This window comes from Talpa europaea, assembly GCF_964194135.1.
Source record: "Talpa europaea genome assembly, chromosome: 13".
In the NCBI taxonomy this organism is placed as follows: Eukaryota; Metazoa; Chordata; class Mammalia; order Eulipotyphla; family Talpidae; genus Talpa; species Talpa europaea.
Window position 1 is genome coordinate 71,096,854 of NC_140080.1, and position 23,525 is coordinate 71,120,378.

At 41.8% G+C, this 23,525-nt stretch overlaps 1 protein-coding gene across 1 annotated transcript in view; it reads left to right on the forward strand.

Annotated features, from left to right (window-relative positions):
• Positions 1–16,277, forward strand: part of MOCOS (molybdenum cofactor sulfurase) — a gene marked incomplete at its 3' end in the record, with an annotated part of 46,696 nt that extends 30,419 nt beyond the window's left edge. The window contains exons 10-15 of the mRNA XM_084252384.1: positions 1,113–1,191; positions 2,577–2,701; positions 7,077–7,179; positions 9,584–9,722; positions 14,459–14,563; positions 16,125–16,277. Of these exons, the coding sequence (XP_084108510.1) occupies positions 1,113–1,191; positions 2,577–2,701; positions 7,077–7,179; positions 9,584–9,722; positions 14,459–14,563; positions 16,125–16,277 (704 nt within the window). The remainder of the gene's footprint in view (positions 1–1,112; positions 1,192–2,576; positions 2,702–7,076; positions 7,180–9,583; positions 9,723–14,458; positions 14,564–16,124) is intronic.
• Between the last annotated feature and the right edge of the window lie 7,248 nt (positions 16,278–23,525).

Sequence of the window (23,525 nt, forward strand, 5' to 3'; positions counted from 1 at the left end):
GGCACAGGTGGGTCACACGGGAGGAGGTCCTGCTTCTGGTGTCCACAGAGAAGGGGCCTCCACAAATTCTGTTGAGGGTCTAGACTTCATGCCTTTCCCCAGACTTTTAATGACTCACAGTAGATAAGGTATACAGAGTAGCAGGGACCTCCGCAATTTCAGCTTTTATCATATGTCTTTCTTTCCTAAATAGGATTGGATCAGTTTCCTTTAGTTTTGCCTACATATTTCACTCTAATCTTTAAAAAGTGAATATCACTTTTGCTGGGAAGTGGGTACATGAGTATTATTATTCTTCAAACTGTTACTCTGGGGGCCTCCCTAGTGGCACAAGGGGTTAAAGACACAGCACTATTAAGCTATTGCTGGCCACTGCAGCATTATTTCGATCCTGGCCTGCCAGGGAGCTGACCCACATGGCGCAGTGGACCTCTCCTGTCTCGCCCCCTGTTCCCCTCAGCAGTGTATTTCTCTAGATCTGCCTGTTCTTCTCCCCATTCTGTCTCTGATGAATCCTCTCACCCCCTGCTCCTCTGGCTTGTACCCCAGCTCTTGTATGCATAAATAAATTAAAAAAAATAAACTGTCACTATGAATGTTATATACTTCTTTAGATGTATGATACATATGTCATACTGTTAGCTTTGTTGTGAGAATGATGATTGATGCAGGAGTTTAATTTGATGCTGACTCCTAGGGGCTACTGAGAATTGACAGTCTACACTGACATTTTTACAGATGGGCCTTCACTCCTGCCTGCCCATTTCTAGGATTTATGAGAGCTTAGGGAGCAATGAATTCAGGAATTGTAATCATCAGGAGGTAGAGAAATCTTTCATAGGAACTTATGGTATTCCAGGTACTATAGACGTGACAGCTCTGGGGCAGGAGCCTCCATGAGAAAGTGTCTGGATGCCTGGACGTTTGTGGGACTGATAATGATGAAGAGAATCTCTGTGTTGAAAAAAGAGCTCTGAGACCCAGTCAGTTATTTGATTCACCCAATTTTCAGAGTCATTAAAATTCTTAAATATTTCACAATCATGAACTGTTATGCACATCGTTGTTCTGTGTACATGACGTTAATTTTTTCTCTCACTTTTGTTCATTAGGGATGGAGCCTATAAAGGTGCCTCTTGAGGATAGCAATGAACCAACTCAGATTTGCCAGAGCAAGGTCTGTGCGGACAGGTGAGACTGCAGCAGGTGACGTGACAATTTCTGGTCCATATGCCGGGGAGAGGAGAGCAAAGCCCTGTGCAATTTCAGTCTGCTGTCCAACCTCTAATTCCCCTTCACACACCCAACTCTAGCCTCACTGGCTCCTTGCTCTTTGAAGCCTGCCAAGTGTTTTTCCTTCCTCAGGACTTTGCACTCACTGTTCCCTCTACCTGTTAATGCTCTTCCTCTATTTATGCCTCCCCTGGGAGAGAGTCTCACCTCTCTCACTTCCAGGTAGGTCCCTGCTAAAAATCTCCCTCTTGGAGGGGCCCTCTGACCACCCACAGGAACAAGCCCCTCCCTCTCTGTTTGTCCTCTTTCACTTTTATTGTCTCCCCAACATTTATCTTTAGTTCTTACCTCCAGAGTTGGCTCTGAGAGAGCAGTGCTTAGCCTGGAACAGTGTGGTGAAGTGGGGAGCAATTTGGAGAAAGCGTGGTGAAATTTGGTGGGATGGTCACGGTGGAATGGGGAGGAAACAGACCTGATTCACATTTTGAAAAGACTGACTGGTGGGTTTAGAGTAGTGGGAAGGGTAAGTACAAATGGGAAGGCCAGTTGAGCATCTGTGAGAGTAACAGATGAGACAAAATGAACCATGATCAGGGTGGGAATCAGGTGGGCATGAGATATGTATTACAATAAGCTCAACTAGCTGATGGACTGGATTTAGAGAATGTGGGGATGGGGGTTTCAGGATGTCTTTCAGATTATCTAACTTTCAGGTGATAAATCAGGAATTATATTCCATATACTTGTGGATTATTACCTAATCTGAGCTATTGGTGATTAATTATCTCCACAATTCTAAGAACTATAGAACATGAGGTTAAACATGAGAGCATTTCTATTTCATATTGAATATAGCAAATTCTGGCATTTATAATCTGGATCTGGAAACTTGTGGAATAGTAAATTTTCTCATTGTGGGGGAAAAAGCCCCAGAGCTAGTACAGGCTCCCTGTCCCTTAGACATCTCCCCACAGCTTCCTAAGCACCTGTCACTTTAGCCTTCCTCCTCCCTGGGGTTCAAGGCTTTCCTGTCCTATCCTATCCTATTCTATCCTATGCTATCCTGTTCTATGCTATCCTATGCTAGCCTATGCTATCCTATGCTATGCTATGCTATGCTATGCTATGCTATGCTATGCTATGCTATGCTATGCTATCCTATCCTATCCTATCCTATCCTATCCTATCCTATCCTACCCTACCCTATCTTACCCTATCCTATCCCATCATAAAATCTAACTTTATGTTTAGATAATTATTTGAAGAAATGCATTATAGCATTACCACTCCTTTCTCCCTCACACTCCCCCCCGCCTTTTTTTTTTTTTTTTTTTTTTTGCCAGGGTAAATACTTATGATTGTGGAGAAAAAATTTCAAGCTGGTTGTCAAGGTTTTTTGGCCGTCCGTGTCATTTGATTAAACAAAGTTCTAACTTTCAAAGAAACGCAAAGAAGAAACATGGCAAAGGTATCACATTTTGGATCACTTCTTAGGGGACAGGAAGTTGGGTTTACCCTTGCATGTGTCAGTGCTTGGACTAGATTTCCAGGGTGACTTGCTCATGTATAGAGAAGGAGATAGTCAGTCTTTGGCAGAGAGTGCTATGGTGGCCTGCCAGATCAGCAGGACCATATGGGTGGTCCCAGGATAGCTCTGAGAGGTTCAGGTGGGCTTCCATCCAGCTGCCTTGCCTCTGCCCAGGTGCTCTATCTCAGTCCTGCATACTTAGAAGAATAATGCAGTTTTGCTAAATAAAAACACTGGTGGTTTCCATGTTCTTAGAAAATCTGGGTACCTAGTCTTGGTACCCAGATAATCTGAGACCTTGAAAAATCTTTAACTTTATGGTGCCTCATCTTCTGTAAATATCAATTACTTAAACACTTAAGTTTTTTTTTAAAGATTTATTTATTTTTATACAAGAGCTGGGCTGCAAGCCAGAGGCGCGGGAGGGTGAGAGGATTCACCAGAGACAGAGCGGGGAGCAGAACAGGTAGGCAACAGAAATACACTGCTGAGGGGAGCAGCGGGTGAGGTCTGCCGCGCCCTGTGGGATTCTCGCCAGCTGGCAGGGATCAAACCGGCAATGCAGAGGCTGCAGACAGCTTCACAGTGCGGCGCTCAACCGCCTGCAGCACCGGGGAGGCCCTAGACTTTTAAGTTTTGACCATTTTTTTTTTCTGCCATAGGCTATTGTTAGGATGAAGTGATACAGCAGAGAAGAAAGTACTTTGAAAGCACCTGGCACATTGTAGTTGCTCAATAAATGCTAGATAACTAGATGGGTGGATCCTGGCTGCATTACCAATTTGTACAGCGATGACTTAGTCTAGTGATTAGCTCTCAGAGACTTATTACGCAGAGTAGCATTCTGTCCACTTTGGGAGTTGTAACCAAGTCCAAGGGGAACTTATCACTCCCAAAGATATGTGCTAGAGAAAGTAGAGAAAGTAATCTACTTATACTTATCTACTTATACTTTTACAAGTTTTGACAATTTTTTCAAATCAAACTAAAAGAATTTGAGTAGCTCTGTGATGGATAAGAGGAGTGAAATGGTCATTTAATCAAGGGGTTAATAGCAGACATGGATAATTTTAAAGACATGATTAAAAGGGAGAAAGAAAGTATTTCCCTGAAGAGAGACAAGCAAAGAACAGGGTTCATCAGGACCTGCACCACCCCTATAAATGATCTGACTGAATATAATCCAATCATCCACAGTGCCTACTGTGTGTCTGAGGCTTGGTTGGGTCTTCAGGAGACTGGCTGAGATGATAAACAATGGTCATGGTCCTTTGGGATCTCAATTTAGGGGCAATGACTCAGCAGACAGTGACACTACCACATATGGGACATAATGAAGGTTTGTGCAAAGGGCATGAAAGTGGGGGAAGCATCCCCGCCACCTAGAGTGTGTTGCAGAGGGATTCAGGGAAGAGATGAGTTTGGAGTTGCATCTTCACAGGAGAGTAGGGGTTTTCTAGGCAGAGAGCAGAAAGTTTACTTAGGAGCAGCATGGCAGGGCTTGGCATTTGGGGGCAGAGAGAAGGGTTTAGATGGGTCAGATGTGACAGGGGAGTGATGGATCTGAGCCGGGAGGAGACAGAATGGATGTTGATGGAGTCAGTACTATCTAGTAGCAGGGGCAGCTCACTGACACTGCTTGTGTTTAAAACACACTCCTGGTGTGATATGAAGCTTCATCAGAAAGGGAAAGAGGGGGTGCAAAGGGGCCAGGCATGGGGCTCCGGTGACTGTCTTGGTGGGAGATGGGTGGGCAAATGTAGGCTTAGAGGACAGAAGAAAATCTATTGCTTGCAAGCTAGAGGAGCAAGGAGTGTCAGCTTGAGAATGGTCACACATCAAGGATGCCCTTTATGGCGGGGAGGCCTCCAGTGGTCTAGTTCTCTGGTCTTTGAACATTTTTCTGTTGGTATACCTCAGAGGAAATTTTTTAAAACTACTTTACTTCCTTGTATGTTTTTACATTATCATCTATGTTTAAATATTGCAAAAGATGTTATTTCCAGCATAGTGTAAATTAAATACTGTCATTTTCAATTAATTCCTGCACATAGCACTTTTAACCATTAGCCAGTGGAATCTCTATACCATAGCAATTTGGTTCTCGTGACTTTTCGTAATATATATGTATATATAAGTGTGTGCTAATACATATGAACAAGTTGCCTTTTAATGGTCAGAAATTTTCTTTCCTTTTTCTTCTTCAACTTAAATTTCTATTCTACTTCCTAGATAGACATTCACCTTAGTGTTACATATTTTATGCTTGAAAATCTTTCCTTGATGTAGCTGAAGCTACAATGGTATAGAAATTGAAATGTATCAGTATTTTAAAAGCTTACTGTGAATATAAAGTCAAAGTGTTAGAAAATTTCTTTTAGGTTGAGTTCTTATAATTTGCAACAGCACACAGTTGAGTGGAGAACTAAAGTATATTATAGACTCCAAAACATAGTTATTAAACACAGAGAAAACATTGTTGAAAATGAATCTCCTAATGAGATAGCTGAGCTTCCACCCCAAACCCCCATATTCATGAATGACTGTCACCCATGACCAGGGTGGTGGTGCTCAGCCCTTAAAACCTATTTTTTTTTTTTATTAAAACCTATTTAAGTCAACAGAGTGGGTGATGAAAGGAGTTTGGTTCACACACTGTCACTCAAACCTTTTCTTTGAGGCTCCTGACAGAGGCACAGGGAATCTCACTTTAAGGTGACTTTAATCATCTGTCACTTGACAACTTAATTAGATTGGGCAGTTTGGTGGATAGCAAACTGACCTACAGGAGGATCATTCACCCAAGCTTTAGAGATGTGCGATTTCTCATTTTCTCAGTTGGGGTGTTGAATGGGACTTTTGTTTCTCTTCCCCACCCCCAGATGCTTAGCCCCAGGGGAGATGTGCCCCTTTTTCTCTGTGAAGCAGAAGAAGAGCCTTTTGAGAAGGGGGCTGAGATTGCATCTCCTTTCTCCAACAGCCATTTTAGCAAAGAGGACAAATGGGACTTGGGGACCTGGAAAGTGATCTCTTAAAAGTATCTATCGCTGTGGACTTTGAGGTTCACCAGAACTGAATTGGAGACAGCTCCCTAAGTTCTGGCCCAGTCAACCCATTTTATTGACATCATCCATGAAGACAGAGATGATTTGCCCCAACAATGGGAGACAGAAGCAGGGTAACAGGCTGTTTGCAGTTCTGAGTACACTTGATATTTTCTTTCAATTTTTTTCCTTTTAGTTTTAAAACTTACATTGTTTATGTCTAAGGTCAGTATTTCACACTAGCCTAAGACAAAAAACAACTTCACCGGCCAGATTCAGAGCATCTTCCTGTCTGCATCCTCAAGGCCGCTCACCCCTGCCTTCTTCTTGAAGGGCCACTTACTGCCTCATCTCCCATCTTCTAACTGTTGCCTCCAAGTCATCTTTGCTAGAACAGTTGCACTTCAGCATTTTATTTTTCAGATTATTAATTGAGTGTTCTACCAGCTCCCTTTCTGTTTTTGAGATGTTCGAGCCACCTTAAAATATATTTATTATTTTTGTTAGTGGGCAGGTTGAAGGGTTCCCCGGAACCCTCAAACTTGCACACTCTACCATTTGCTGCATGAAGACAAAGCATACTCTTAGTGTGAAAGAACTTTAATAGAATAGTATGCATAGAGAAAGAAGGGAAGAAAGGATAATAGTTTCCTAGTGGAACACCCAAATTTACCCATCCCCTCATGGGTAAATACCCAGATAAACAGGGTTGGCACAAAGTAGGACCACTGAGGCCCAAAAACTTGTCACAAATCTAAGGCACCTTCTTGTGGGGAACCATAGAAAAGGGGGAGAAGGGGCCAAGCAAGTCTGGAATGATAGGAGCAAAATCAAAGTACAAATCAAGGTAATGGCTGCCATTGTCAGCCTTCCCACAGGCCTCTCATCCATGTCTCTTCCAAGTGTCTCTACATGTCTCACCTCCATGGTCTCCTTCCATGTCCCCAAAGACCCTGGTGCCAGTCCATAGCTGAGAAGCAAGGGAACTTCTTTACAAGTCTTTCGGCTCCATGCATCTCCTCCAAGTCTCTGTGTCTCTCCAAGTGTTCTATAAATTTTCACCTGGCTGCTCAGCTCCACCCTTCATTAGGTGGGCCAGGGAACATGCAACCTCCCTTTTTATGGAGCTTACCCTCTGTAACATTTCCATGTTGCCATTTTTTTTCCCTTGTAGAAAAGTCTCTACCTTTGAAAAGGCAAGTCAATGAAAAAGTGAGTCATTTACATTCCAAGAAAGCAACTCTTCTTTTAAATAGTCCATTGTTTTCCAGATCAATCTGGTACAACAGCTGCCCTTTCTCTGGTGAATGAAGCACAGTATCTGCTGATAAACAGATCCAGTGTTTTGGAACTTCAGCAGCAATTAAATGTCAGGTAAGATCCTTTACCTTGAGAATAGCAGACAGGTGTAACCCGTGCCCCCAGGTGTCAGTTCACTTAGTGCCGAACTCACTCGAAAGGGGAGAAAGGATTCAAGAGTTAAGGAGTTCAGACCATTTACAGATGAGAAAGAGTGACACCAAAGAAGTCACTAAGCCTGGTGAGGCCAGCTCCCATTAATCTTTTTGAGGATTTTCTCTTATCTTTCAAGATCCTTCTTGATGCTCTAGTACTTAAGGAGACCCCCAACTGTCATTCCATTTCTTAATGTTTTCTTTAATGGAGTGCCCACCACCTTGACTTAATTTCATTGCCCATCCTCCCACTGTCCTTTGTTCCCTAGAAGCTTTGCCCCATTCCAGTCATTTTGAGTGAAAAGTAAAGTGGTTTCAAAAGTTTTTAAAGCTGTAATTATAAGTGTTGCTTGTTTTACCTTCAGACAGAACTGGCACCTGCTTAGTCTCCCTGTAGGCCTTGATTACATTAGAAGTTGGCTTTAGAAAGGGTCTTGAGTCTGACCTTCCTCATTGTTCTTTAAGAGGAAATTGAAGTCCCAAGGTATTTAGGCAGTTGGGGCAAAAAAAATCACTCAGTTGGTATTTGGGGGCTGTGACTGGCTGCTTGTTTCTTCTCCACACGGCAGGGAGCACGGTGAGCTGGGATCCTGTGACTCATATGCCATCTGATTGTGTGTGTATGTGTGTGCGTGTGCGTGTTTGTGTATGCATGCTTGCAAATGTAGCTTAACAAAAATGTTAAAGATGGACTGTTAGTACTTCCTGTTTAGAATCATTGGCAAAAAACATGCAATAATTGTATTCCTTTGGCATAATGCAGCTCGCCCTTCCTGGAAGAGGCTGGTGGTTCCTGGGTGGTCACTGAGTTTTCCCCGCACTGGATGACCCTCCTCCTCAGGAAGCCAGGGCCCAGAGAGTGCAGGGCAGCAGGCTTGGGGGATTCTTGGTGTGGAAAGACAGGAGGTAGGGACAGGCTTGCTACAACCATGGCTCCTACTGGGAGGAGGCTTAGGGCCCTAGTTTCTTACCAGTTGGTGTAGAGCAGGTTGGAAAACAGGAGTGGGCAGGAGAAGTGGTCAAAGGTAAGAGGAACAGCTTGTGGCTGGTACCTGGCAGGGGTTGCCTGTGGCCCTGGTTGGTGTGTCTTTCTGTTCTATAATTAGATTTGATGGACTCTATCAAACATACTGATCACATTAGATTTTGGATATAATATTTTCCCTGTTACAAAATACAAAAATTTAACCTGGAGTATAAATGCCGAGAATTTAGAATTTAGAACTGGAAAGAACAAGCCTCTCATTTCAGATGAAGAAACTGCATTTCCCCTAGTTCCAGTAGATCACGGCAGTTGCAAAGATAGATCTGGTAACTCTGATTGCTGGCTTTTCATAAACCAGTCACTGCTCAGAGGGGAATTGAAACCTCCTCTCTTCCCCTAAAGCTTTTGCGGTCTCTTTCCAGAGAAAATTCCAGTCATGTTCAAGGATTTCACCATCAGCTAATTAAAAAAAAATTTTTTTTTAACTGAAGTACAACAAAGTGTGAATATTGTAAGCACACAGCTCCGTGACTTTAAAAAAATTTATATACTCATGTAACCAACACCCAGATCAAGTAGGGAACATTTCCAGCACTCCAAAACCTTCCTTGGACCTCCTTTTAGCCAACCCCTCCCCCATCCTGTCAAATGAAGGCCACTGCTATTCTGACGTCTTTCATCTGTTCTTGGATGCAAAATAATGGGATAACACAATGTGCTCTTTGTGGAGTTTTCAGATACTTTTTATGGTGTTTTTTCCTTTGAGGGAAGGGATGTGTAGAGGTGCAGAGAGCCATTTTATGGGACCTCATGGCAGTCAAAAATTTTTTTAAACAAGAGTTACAAAAATATCACATGCTAGTTAAAACTGCAAACAGGATGAAAGTTAGGAAATAGATATTAAAGCCTCCCCTGTGGACATTACGTTGCTTTATGATCTGACCTCCAAAGAGTATGAGCTCCAAAGAGTATGAGCTGTCTTGGTCCCTGTTAATGAAGTCTGTTGACCATCTTTCTGTCCTGCCTGACTCACCTTGCAGAATTGGTATTTTTCTCTGAGGAGTTTTTCACTTGGTTTCTTTAGCTAATATCTACTTACCCATTGGACTGCCTCTTTGAGCCTCTCCATGAAATGGGACTATCTCCCAGGAGAAAGCATGAAGGTCTGTCTTGCATGTGGTTGTCTCTTGGCCTATATCATGGTAAAAGCTTATTCTCATCATCCAGACCTCAACTCAGAGTACAGTTGAGAAAGTCAGGCATCAAATGGTTGATAAACAGAATTATTACAATGATGCAGTAATCCATCTCTCTTTCCCATTTGCTATGTCTTAAACAGTGGTGAGAATGGAATGGAGGAATTATTCCCAGTGAAAGACCTCATCCCACGATTCCGTGCCAATATTATTACCAATGGAACAAGGCCTTTTGAAGAAGAGAAATGGGATGAGATTTCAATTGGTTCTATGCGTTTCCAGGTGAGTTCCAGGAAGTTCTATCACCCTTCTTTGAGGATTGCTGATGGAGGTTGACCTCTGTCCTCAGCCAGGATAGTGGCAGACAGAGTTCTTCCCTCTCTGACTTGTACCTACAAAATTTCAGCAGAAGGGCATATGATATCTCCATTTTGGGATCCCCCTTGGGATGATCCATTGCTCGTTCCCCACACAGGTGTCCACAGTCTGTTTCACATGCGGAAGAGATACTCTGCCTATATAGGTGGAGAGCTCAGCGCCATCTCCACCGCATCACTCTGTCTAGGTTAAAATTCTTGTTGTTGTTTATTTTTGAAATGCTGTGTCTATGAGAACTTCATTCTCCTGAAACTTGTTGGACTTTCTGGCTATCTGGAGCTCATGGAGGGGGACCCAGATGTCTAGCCATGGAACTTCAGTGCCCATTGCCATTCCCAGACTTGTTCAGTTGTTTTGCCTCACTGGGAGCTGGGGAAGCTCACAGTCAGAGGCACAGCCACAGGGATGCCCTATCTGTGTAGGCTTTGGGCTCCCCAAACCCATGCTGGGAGCTTCAAAGATAGGAGAAAGAGGTGAGATCGATGGTCCATATTGGGGTGCCCTCCTGAGACCTGACCTGCTGACCTCTGACTTCTCTGAGCTCATCAGCTCTGCCCCTACCTTTTATATGACCTCTCCACTCCCTTAACAAAGCCAGCTTTCTGCCCTAACACCTTTGCCTTTGCTGTGCCTCCCACCTTGGCATGTTCTCCCTGTACTACTCCAGGGAGTATGTTACCTTCTTGGAAAGATGATCCCAGCCCACCAGGTGGCCATGTTCTGCAGAGTTTACAAGGGTGGAGACAGAGTCTCCTGTGTTCCCACTATATCACTGGGGCCTGGAACAGTCCAGAGTCAGTGCTCAATAAGTAATTTCAGAGGGAATCAATGGATACAAAGAATGAGGAATAGCTAGGGACAGAAGGATGGGTCATCTGCAAAGAATGTGCTCTGTTCTTCAGTGGGGAATGAAGTCATTTAATAATAATAGTGTTATTAACCAGTTGTATAAACTGACTGTAATATGCCTACTTTATGTCCAGGCTCTGCCCTTAAAAGCAACACCAGAAAAGCAGTAAACAATGATTTAAATCTTTGTTGAAGAATTTCAGAGTTCAGGGTGAGGGTGAGTGATAAATTATATGGCACACAAAAAATGTCCTAAAGATTCTTTTTTATCCTCTTGACTCCCTGAACTTTCTTTTATCTTGGAAGCTGCTTTCCCTTGAAAACCAATCTCTCCCACATTGTCTCTTACAGACTGTTTCAGGGACCAGTATTCTGCCACTCCATCTCTTCCTTCCATCCTGACATAGTCTTCTCTTCCTCATTTTCTCCTGTAGAATATTGGCCATGTTTTAAAAACACCTGCTCTTGCATATCCTATCTGATACAGAGTAGGCACTAAGTATGTATCGTCTGATATGTGGAGAGAGGGAGAGAGAAATAAAGGAAGACAAGAAGGAAGAGGAAAGAGAGAGAAGCAGAACTAGATAGGACCACCATTAGAAATTTACCTTGCAACAGCAGTACCTGTACTTCTCCAGGTATTTGGGGACATGGATATGAGAAAGACTTTTAAAGGAATTTTTCTAAGGTGCTTTGATTTATTTAGTTTGGAGTTCTTAACATGCAGCAATTAGTAATAGTTAAAATATGCATGCTCTTTGACCCAAAAATTTCACCTGTGGAAATTTATCCCATAAGAAATACTCATAATACTTAAGAAGAAGTCAAGGAAAGATATATTACAAAATTGCTTATTGCAATACTTTTAGAAAATGAAAAATTGTAGAACATCCTAAATATCTATAAAGTGGAGATGGTTAAATAAATTATGCTATATCCATACAATATTTTCCTGTGCAGATATGAAAAAGTATAAGCTATAGTTAATACTATGCTTTCAAAAAGTAAATGCTTAAAAGATGTTTGTTGATGATGATAATCAATGCTGAAGCCGTTGCAATGCCAAAAGATCCTGCACCTCTCTTTTGGAAAGTAGTTTTTCCCTGGGTATCATCAAGTCATAGAAAGTTTATGAGACTTTATAATCTCATTTTGGTAGATTTTATTAAAAAAAATTCAAACGGGAAAGAGGGCTATATAAATTAACATCTTTATTGCAAGATTGTTGACATAGCAAGAAATTTGAAACTATGTGACTTCAGATAGATACATTAACCCACAGGAATGTAAGGCTATTGTGAAAATTGCCAAATCCCGGGATGAGGTCGCTATCTGTACAGATAGGGAGGGATGTCCAGTATGTATTGTGGAGTGATTAAAAAAGAAAGAAATCCAGTGGCTTCTTAGATCTCTGTGCATATGTGGCACTGGTGCATGTGCGGTTGCAAATGGCAACACGCCGCCTTCTGGAATAATCTGTAGCCATGATGATCACACCTCTTGTCTGTGAGAATGGGAAGGGGACCACTGCTGAGTGCTTTCTTTTAACTCCTCAAGTTCCTGTATCATTTGAGTTATTTTTCAACACATGCTAGTAAAGATTTTTAAAAATACCAATTGAATGCTAACAAAAATTAATTGCAATGTTTTAAGAAAATTCTTATCTTGATACTGGTATTTGAAAAGAGTGGCTGGAAATTGTCCTTCCTCCTGCCAGTTTGAGAAACTTTTAAGAGAGCCTTTGCCTGTAAATGACAGGATTTTTACTTAAGGTAGCATCTGTCAGGAGCAGCTGGGGTTCTGAGCTTGGGGCTGATTGATGCTTCTATGGAACACAGCTCCAAGGGGGCAGAGAAGGTACAGGGTTTGTTGGCATGCAACTAAGGGGTACACTGAGACCCCCCAAACTTGTACACTCTAAAAGGGTCCAGCCTTCTGTGCACATAAAGACAAAGGAGACTCTATGCAAAAGAATTTTAATAGAGAGAGAAGAAAAGAAAGGATATAGTTTCCCAGTGACCCAAGTGACCCACCCCCTTTTGGGTAAATGCCCAGTCAAACCAGATTGGCCCAAAGCGGGGCCACTGATGCCCACAAGCTTGCCACAAGTCTCAGGCACCTTCTAGGGAGGAACCATATGAAAGGTGTGAAAGGAAACAGGTAAGTATGGGAGGAAAAGAACAAAATCAAAGTACAAATCAAGGTAATGGCTACCATTGTCAGCGCCCACCTTGTGTCTGTCACCAGTGTCTCTCCCATGTGTCTCTACAAGTCTCTCCTTCCACGTCTCCCAAGTCCCTGGTGCAAGTCCAAAGCCAAGAAGCAGCGTGACCTTCTCCATGTGTCTCTCCCCAAGCCCAGCTGCCTTCTGTGTTATATGGCTTTACCAGGCCACTCAGCTCCATTTCTCAATGGAAACATGGTACCTCTCCTTATAGGTTCTTTCACTGAGAATCACACGGGGTCCTCCAGGGCACAGTGAACTGGGATGTAGAATCCCCTGGGAGAATCGTAATAGTTTCTATATAGTAGTATTATTGTAATTTCACTTGTGAGCACCACCAAGTGCCAGGTCTGTGTTTCACTTTCCAGAACGAGCATCTGGAATCATCACCAAATTCAGCTAAGAAGCTGGATAAGGAAATGAGGCCTTGGAAGGTCAGGGGTCAGCCAAGCATCTCCAGGCCAGTACTGGGCAGTCCCTTCCTAGCACACTCCGTACACTTCACACACCAGCTGTTTAGGAAGCCTGGAAATATTGCCTTTAGGACCAAAGTGAGGTTATCTGTGCCGGTTTAATGCCTGCCAGCTGGAATGTAAGTGTTAGGAACAGGCCAAGAAACATTCAGTTTTAATTGAGTTTTCTTATTTCTGTATGTACTTCCTGTGTACACAGGAGTGAGCAGAGGAGAAAATGTTTGTGAGGAAATCCAGTTATCTTTGTACCTTTTGCATGTGCAATGAAAGAAGCATCTGGTCACTATTGAGCTGCAGACTTTCTTCTTTTATGTTAACATTTATGAGGGAAGTTTTTACTATAAAAGCCACTCATGCTCATGATAGACCTTCCAGAACAGAAGTGCTTCCACCATCTTATTTGGCACTTGTGAGAAGCAGTGTGCTGTGTTTCATGTACTGTGTACATATGTCTGTGTTTATATAATAGACATACATACACACATACCAGGATTTTGTTTCCTGTTTAGTTCATTTATAAAATATTTTTCATTTTATTTAAAGCCCTTTATGGATTAATTTTAATACCTGCATGATATTTATATAGCTATGGCATCTTTGCACAACTACTCTTCTCTATTATTTGATGTTTTAGTTGTTACCAGATTTTTCCTATTACAAATAATGGGAGAAATATACTTGTACATGAATCTGTGTTTGATTCTGTTCTTAGGTTGATTTTCTCGGAGTTAAATTGCTGCGTCGAAGGACATGTACTCCCTACGTTCTTTCTGACGACTTTCTCTGTGTTGTTTATCATCTTCCAGTTTGTCTTCCAATCAGTTTTTTTCCTTGGAGGATCCTCAACACTCTCTGATAACCATGTGAGATTCACAAGCCCTCTTTTCTCTCTCTACAAAACCCTGAAGCTGCAGCATTTTTAGCTGACAAACAGTCATCACTGTGAAGAGGCCCACCTGGTCAGCACAGCACAGGAAACATTTCTGTGTGAGTCTGATACTGACTGGGCACGGCCTTTTCCAGCCAATCCTTCAGGACCCAGACTCCCGGCTGCAGAGTGGGGGGCTGGCTCACTTTCCCTCCTTTCCTCCTAGGTTGTGGGACCTTGTCACAGATGCCAGATGATATGCATCGACCAGCAAACAGGGCAACGGAACCAAGATGTTTTCCAAAAGCTTTCTGAGAGTCGAGAGAGAAAGGTAAGCATGCTTACAAAATACAGTACCTTGTTTTAATGCTTGTGTTAACACACCAGCATTGTATCCCTAACAGTGCTGAGTAATTTTTAGAAGCGGGGACTATTCTATGATGGACCGCCATTAAGTGTCTGACCTTGTCTGTGACACCATCTTATTTTTCCTTTCCATCCATTTCCTCACAGTTTGTTTTCTCAGTCTAGTATGTGCATTTTTTAATGCTCTCAAGTCTTATTGAAGAGATAATAAGTAATTAAAGTAATTATGTTGCCTCAGTCACGTTTTCTTCAAGTCAGAGATCTCTTGAAGAGTAAAGTGCCTTATGCTGAGTAGAATGCCTGCATAGAAAGATCCGGTAAATATCACTATACTAAACCATCTTCTAGAGGGTTTTTGTGGATTCCAGATTATCAAAGCTGAAATAGCTAGCAGACTGGTTCTTTAAGGATATTTATTTCTAGACTTGCACTTTCTTCTACGACTTACTGTTTGCAAAGAATTTCAGTAAGCCAAGTAAGCATCAGCTTGCATGTGGCAATTCTTAAAAACTAACTGAAATCATATAAACTTTTATCTCCTTCCAATAAAAAATTGATAGTCTAAAATTTATGATATTCTGTTTCCTGATTTCTCCAAAATTAAGGTTTTGTTTCATATTTGCTTGACACAAATCTCTTTACAAATATATGGTGGAGGGCCTCCCCGTTGGCACAGCGGTTGAGCGCTGGGTTGCGAGGCTGCCCGCGGCCTCTGCGGCGCCGGTTCAATCCCCGGCTGCTCCCCGGCCACCGGAGGAGGGTCCCACATGGCGCGCAGACCTCTCCTGCCGCCCGCTGCTCCCCTCAGCAGTGTACTTCGGTCCTGCTCTGGCTCTGGTGAATTCTCTCACCCTCCCACGCTTCTGACTGTGCCCAGTGCATGTATAAAACAAAAACAAACAAATAAATAAAACATGCCTAAAAAAAAAAAAACAAATATATGGTGGATGTGACCTGCAGAGGTGTTGCACTTGAGTTGCACTTGAGTGTCATGCCAACATATCTGTCTGCTCAGCTAAGCCAACCCATGGCAGTGGGGGGCACAGGGACCTCGAGCTCCAAAGGGTTCCTGCTGGCTTGCATGCATTGATGACAAACCTTGAGCAGACTTAAATAATTCTGGACAATTGGAAAACATCACACATTCTGAAGGAAAATACACAATTTGCCATTAGTTTCACAAAATGGCTTTTATATGGGTATTGAACAGAAATTGAGCTGGCTGTTGCCAGAGGACAAGAACAAGAATAAAATGCTTCTGCAGGAAGTCAGGGTATCACAAAGGAGATAAAAGGAATGGGGCCAGAAATACCAAAGCATGTGGTGATTGTAGAGAAAGGACACTTTAGAATAAGAATCTCTGGTAGCTGAAGTTTAGAATTCCTACTTCTCACTACTTTCCAGGTGGGACATAACCCAGTAATTGTCTTTAAAGATTGAACTTAATTTTCAATTAATTAATTCAGTTGAACATTGTATACAAAATTATTGCAGCTGCTAAAGCAATCTTATTGTTTTGTTCACAGGTGAACTTTGGAGTGTACCTGATGCATGCCCCTCTGGATCTATCTTCTCCAGGCTTCCTGACCGTGGGATCTCAGATTCTCCCTGTGTTGAAAGAAAATATAGACCACCACAATTTACCTGCTTCTAAGAAACATCAGGATGTTACTTCCTAAAATTTTTTTCTGCATAAGTTAACATTTCTCTTTTACAACTATATTTACTCTTATTAAGGTCTGCAGTGTGGTTCAGTGGAATTTTTTGTCTCGAGTGTAGAGAACGTGCTCTACGCCTCACTCCCCAGTTGCACTGCTCCACCTCAGAGAAGTCCAAGGTCTCTGCTTGGACAAGTCCAAGGTCTGTGCTTCCTAAGAGACAAATTCAGCACAAGCGCTTTGCTGATGTCTAGCAAGGCTTCCATGTATATTGGGAGTGTGAGAGTTTTGACTCATTGGGAAGATTTAACCTTTATTTTGCCACTTTACCATATGGTTAGTTTGTCTTTAGCAAGAATCTCTAGGCTCTCTTCAAATCCCTTTGTGTTGAGGAAGGTAAAGAGTGCCCAGCAATCCTGAGAGAGTGAGAATATGCGACTCACACCTCATGTGCATGGTGGATGTGGCTAAGGTTCAGGGCCCAGGGTGTGACTTGTGATCACATTCCTTAGTGGAGGTTTGACCAGGATATTTATGTGTTGAGCAAAGGCACAGGCTGGCAACCCGCTTCCCCTGGCTTTCATTGTTGCACACCATTCCTCTGCCCCTTTGAGTGGATGCACCGCGGAGGGCACACAATTTTGCTCTGTGATCGTGGAGTTATGTCAGCAGTGTGCTCCTCTCCACAAGCCCATCATGTGGGGTTGCTCCATCCACTCTAGAGCCTCCAAATCCCATTCAAGAGAGAAACTGTGGAGGCTGAGGGATCTCATCTATCTGTACCGTCTCTGACCACCACATCTGCAGCCTCCCATTGAATATCTCCAGTGCAGGAAATCTCATTGTTTAATGAAGTTACCCAGACCACTGGGTTGCCCAAAAGTTCCTCTGTGTTGAGCTTGTACCTGACTCCTTGTGACTTCCAGCCATGGGTCTAGCCCTGTCGTCCAGAGCAATGTAGTGTGAGCTGGTGCACCCCTGCATCCACTATGCCTGAGTCCAGCTTAAGCTTGGGGTCTGTGGGAGAACACCAGGACATTGGTCAGACCTTCAGTACTTTGTTATATCTGTCCAGTTACTTCTTTTCCCCAAACCTTTGCCCACCACTGCCCCCCACATCTTCCTAAAGCCAGCGTTGCCATGTCTCTCTGTCACTATCGTTTAGTGCATTATACTCAGGCTTCCCTGCCTGATTTATTCAGAGCCCTCAGGATTAGGGGTCTGCTTGTTATATTATCTTATTTGTAGCACGTTATGGCATTCCCAGCACAATACAAAAAAAAAAAAAAAAGAAAGAAAAAGAAAAAATGAGCTGTGCTTCTGTTGTCAAATGTTGATGAGGTAGAGCCATGCATGGTACCTTTGTTTGCTGAGAGGATCCAAGTGTAAAATCTGGCCTCTGACTCAGTGGTTCCTGAGGTCAGTAAAAGAGTAGACAAATAGAGTTAGTTGGGAGGGGGTAATTTATTTCAAACTGTTTGTTGAAATTGAGCCTCCTCTGAGACCCAGCATTTTTACATTGTATGGACGGGCCCGCCCTTATCAGGCAGTGTACTAGAGCCCAGTGCGCTCAGGTGATGGACAGTTTTCTGCATGAGGAAACAGCTCCGCTCAAAGATGGCATGCCGCAGAATTTTCCAGGAAATTGTATCCCGTTAAATACAATGGGAACCAAGTAAGAAAACATGTTCTAAAAAAATGGGAACACCTGTGTCGTCAACATGTTTTCAGGTACAAGTATAACTCATTCTATTCTTAACAACACCATGTCACTTTTTGTAATTGCTGCTTTTATGACTCATTTTCGACATTTTAATGCAAACTACTCTTCTTTACAGGACAATTATTTAATTAATCACTTATATTTTTTGATTTAATATTGATCTGTCTTCACCAGACTGGAAGGTCCACGAGGACAGGGCCTGTGTCTATTTGGTGACCTGTGTACCCAGCGTTGGCAGATAATAGGTGTTCAATAAAATTGGTTGACTAGTGGATTTTATTAAAGCAGGTACTGTTTTTATGATTAACCATTTGATTGTTTGATTGGTTGATTTTAAAAGCAAATTGTCCTTAGTGAATAATTTCAGTATATGAGGTTGTATCTAAAAATGTATTTTGTATGTTCTCTGGAGTGGTTTCACATTCAGACTTCTTGTGCAGGTTATGATTCTGTGTACCTTCCTTGGTTCCCACCTCCTGAAGTTCAACCCTGTGCTCTTCAAGGGCACTGTCAAATTTCAAATTCAAGGGCAATGTCCTATGCCTTGAATTTAATTCTAATACCAAATCTCAGAGAATCATAGGAAGTTCAAATTATGTTTTTTAAATGAGAATTTTGTATTTAGCACATGGCCTCAAAATAATGCCTGAGTAAGCCACGCCTACCACCTGGTGGCTGTACTAGGTAAGTGCAGGTTGTTGTATCAAGGCTAAAGACAAATTCAGGTTGGGTCAGCAAATCCTGGAGGATGGAAAACTAGGGTCTTCTCTCTGCCTAGCTTCCTTGATAGAGCAGCTCTGAGAAACTTCATAACTAATGTTGGAATACATTAAAATTTAGTTCCAGAATTATTCCTTTGTCATTAATTTTCAACTTACATTCTTCTTTGTCATATTTATTGCACTGAGCATTCAAGTCTCCCATACTTAAGAATTTTTTTAATTAAATTTTATTGGTTTACCATTCATTTTAAAAAATGATATAATCTCCTGAGGACAGATTCATACCTTCATCCCTTTATCCCCAGGGTATCTAGTGCCATCACATGATCACAGTGACTGCCTCTCCATTTCCTCCCACTCCCTTCCCCTTTCCCTCTGATAACCACTGTATTTTTCACAGTTTAGGGGTTATATATGTTGTATTCTGCCACTTTTTTTTTCCTATGGCTGTTTATATTCCACATATGAGTGAAACCATCTGATAATTCTCTTTTATTTTCTGACTTATTTCACCTTGTGTTAATCCATCTTATCCCAAAAGGCACAATTTCATCCTTTTTGATAGCTGAGTAGTATTCTGTTCAATATATATAGTACCTATTCTTTATCCAGTCATCTATCAATGGGCATTTAGATTGAGTCCATGTTACTATGAACGCAAGGGGTGTCTGTATCTTTTCGTATTAGTAATTTCATATTCTTTGAATGAATAGGAGTAATGTGGCTGAATCATGTATTTCCATTTTTAGTTTTTAAAGGAATCTTAATTTTTTTTTTAATGGATGCTGTTTTGAAATGGCTGATTTGTCAGCTGGATATTTCTCTTTCTCTCTCCCTCTCTCTAATATATAACACTTGGTTTCAGTAGCAGATACAGTTTTGTGAACCTGAAGCTCATGCAATATTAAAGGCATCTTTAAAGAGAAGAAAAAGATTACAAAATAAAAGATACAAAAGTGAACATTGACTTGTATGAGAAAAGTATGGGCTTTGGAAGGGCTCTTAGCCTCCCAAGGATTACTTTGTTTCTGCTTCTTGCAGTTTACAAAATAAACCACACTTTGTTCACTTTCTAAAATGAACAGCATATAAAGATCTGTTCTGGTCTTTTCTCTCCCACCAGTGGGTGCAAGTTAATTGTTTTATCATCACTCTGTAACAGCCATTCCCCTGGAAACTGCTTGCTCTTAGTTGGCGGTTGAGACTGAGACCTGAGAATCTCCTTCCCAGTGTGTTGTCAGAACTCTCTGTTGCAGGAAGTGTGTTCCTATAGACAGAATGTTTGTGTGCCCCCCCCCCCCGCCCCCATTCATATGTTGAAACTTAATCTCCGGTGTGAAGGTATTAGGCTGGGAGGCCTTCAGGAGGTAATTAGGTCATGAGGGTGGAGCCTGATGAGTGGAATTTAAGTGCCTCAGAGAGTTCCCTCCCTCTTCTGCCTTGTGAGGATACAGCTACAAGACTACTGTCCAGTGAGGCAGGAAATAGACTCTCACCTGACACCAAATCTCTTGGCACCTTGAACGTGGACTTCCTAGCCTCTAGAACTGTGACTAATAAACACCTGTTGATATTAGCCACTCAGTCTGTGGCATTATCTTACAGCAGCCTGAATGGACTAAGACAGCGATGTTGTTATCAACAAGTATTACTTGCTCATCCCATCCCAAAGCACAGGGCAATAATTTGTCATGTTTATCCACAGTTTGTTAAAATATAGGTTTAATTTTTAGCTAACTACATAACTAGTTAAAACTTTCTAAGCAGAAGAGATGAAAGAAATTGCCTCAGGAAAATAGGTTGAAAATTTGACACCTCTGCTCCCACATGATTACTTTCCAGTGGCTGAGGTCACTGTGCACTGTTTTTGTGCTCTGTGCTTTACTTTTAACATTTGGCATACTTCAAAATGGCCTTTGTAATTGTATAAAATGGATGCATAGTAGCCTTTGTGTATTATAAATAGTTAGAATATACTCCTGTTGATAGACATACAAGTTTCCAGTTTTAATTTTATAGAAGCATAAACTTTGCTTTTGGACATGACTTTATATATTTACTTATCCATTTAATTTTGCTTCTGCTAAATTATTTCCTAGGAATATGATTGGGCTTTCAGGGTAATAGTTATAAAGATATTGCTAGAAATACTTATGTTTTTCAGTAGAAAACTACCAAATTATAACTCCAGTATTTCAATAGCGAATTGGCCTAGTCATTTCAGGTTTCCTGGGCATGGACTCCCATGTGTAACATAAAAAAAAAATACTCCATTTTTGGGATAATTTTTATTTTATATATTTTTTACATCATTTTCATTCATTTTTGTACAATGTATGCATTTTCATCTTGGTTATAATCCCCGTAAAATTCCCACCACCCTTATTTTGATCCTTCTTTCTTCTCTTCCCCCCACCCCCCCCTGCAGTGTGTCTCTGGTTTATAGTTGCCTGTTGATTTTGATTTTGATTTTATTATCATTAGTCTTTTTCCTGATCCCTTATTTTGGTTTTCTAAATTCCTGCTATGAGGCCATTGGTATTTTTCTTTTTCCTTCTGGCTTATTTCACTGAGCATGATCCCTTCTAGCTCCATCCATGTTGTAGCAAATATACTCCATTTTTAACTTGATGTAGCTAATGTATGGCAACTTGTGAGTTTCAAGGAGGCCATAGATATCCTCTGAAGAACATGAACCAGAGTGGCTGCAGGATTTAGAGAAGGAGAGTGTATTTGGCAGTGAGAATGTGTGGGAGTGGGTAAGGGAAACTCACAGAGTCAATGGAAGTGAGTCTGCTCCTTTCCCACACAGTTCTAGTGAGCCTGTGATGATGTAGGTGCATCTCAACATCTGCACAGCCCAGGAAAAAGTTGAAATGGAGGTCCATATGCCACATGTGGACATCTGAGCCTGTACATCCGAACTCCATTTATAGCAGCTATGAGCAGTCACTCCTTAACTTGTTCTCAGGCCTGGGTATGTAATAGGGTCCAACTTTAGGAAATTTTTAAAAAAATATTTATTTATGCATACAAGAACTGGGGTACAGGCCAGAGGTGCAGGAGGCGAGAGAATTCACCAGAGACAGAGTGGGGTTTAGAACAGGTGGATTTACTGTTTACAGGTGGATTACAGTGAAATACACTGCTGAGGTGAGCAGAGGGCGAGACAGGAGAGGTCTGCTATGCCATGTAGGTTACTCCCTGGCTGCCTGGGGATCAAACTCATGCTACAGAGGCTGTGGATAGCTTCACAGTGCTGTATTTAACCCCTTGCACCACCGGGAGGCCCAGGAAAATATTTTTAACCTAGAATTATCTATCATATTTGTGCGATTGTTGCAAAGGTAAGTACAGCAGTATCATGTGATTTTATGTGATTTTATTTCTTCTCCCACCAGGGATTGTAATCTATATTCTGTTCCTTAAGGCTAGGCTAGGTTGACCTTGACACACACTTAGAAAAAAAAAAAAAGTGGTAACAAAAGACATAGCTATAAATCCCAAGCTCAGAGCTCAAGAAAATAATTTTGTTCTTAAACTCTTAGAATACTACCCTAAAGTGGCCAATGAGAAGGAGGAGCCAGGTATTATCAGAGGAGAAGACACATGGAGATATACGTTGTCTCAATTGAAGGCACCTAGACCAACCAGCTGATGATAGCAAGCATACATTCCCAGACAGGGATGGAGCCTATCTGAGTCTAACCAACCCCAGATAAGCTTCCAGATGACTGCAACTACATCAGTGACCCCAGCTGAGCCCAACCCAAATTGCTGACCCACAGAACTGAGAGCAATAGTCATTTTAAGCTACTTTACATGTTGGGATGGTTTGTTCTGCAACACATACTAAATAAAACAAATTGGTATCAAGAATCCTATTACTGCCATAACAAAACCCTAAAATGTATGGTATTTGGAACCAGGCAGGGGGCAGAAGCTGGAAAACTGGTAAGGAAAGTGCTATTTGAATCTGCGTGCAGATGAGGCCTTTCAAGGGTAGCTCCGCAGATACAAGTCCTCTGATCCAGAGACCTGCGACCTAAATAGGCAAATTTTCCATCCTTTAGACACCCAGTAAACAACGGTGGGACTGTAACAGAATAATTTCAATAGACATTCAAAAGTGGAGACTGGAAGGTGCATAGCCACTGAGGCACAACATCTCTGAACACCAGTCAGGCACGTGCTGCCAGAGGAGTAGGGTCTGGGTCTGCTCCCTGCGGTGGTTCCCCAGTTCACTCTTCTCCATGGCTCTTAGCTCCACCCGCTGATGGATTCTTCCTTTTCCAAACAACAACAGCTCCATGTTTTCAGCTGAGTAGCTTTCCTCATCTGTTCCTCACCCACTGTAGGTTGAAGTTCCAGAGGTCTTTTTATTTTGAGCATTTTCAGTCTCTTTTAGTTCAAACTTGCTGTGATTTCATCAATTCAACTGTCTTTAACATTTTGTGAATTTCTGATGAATCCTATTGGAATTTATTCCATGTTCCGACCACTGTAGCCATAATTCTTTTTTATTTGGGCCTGTCAGGCTGCTATGGAACAATATAATTTTTAGAAGCCCTGTTGCCTAAATAGGAGGCTCTACTAGGCACTGCCTTAAATATCCTTACATCTTAATAAAGGGTCTTATAACCACATTTTAAAATTGATTTTTGTCAAGGTAATTGCTTACTCTGAGGATGTTTTGCTAGTTGGAGAGACCAGGGATAAGAAATGGTTTTATTTTCCAACTCAGCAAGTTGTTATCCTCTGTATTTCCTCTAAATTCTGTTTGCAAAACAATTATTATATGCAGGTAATATCACTAACAGATAC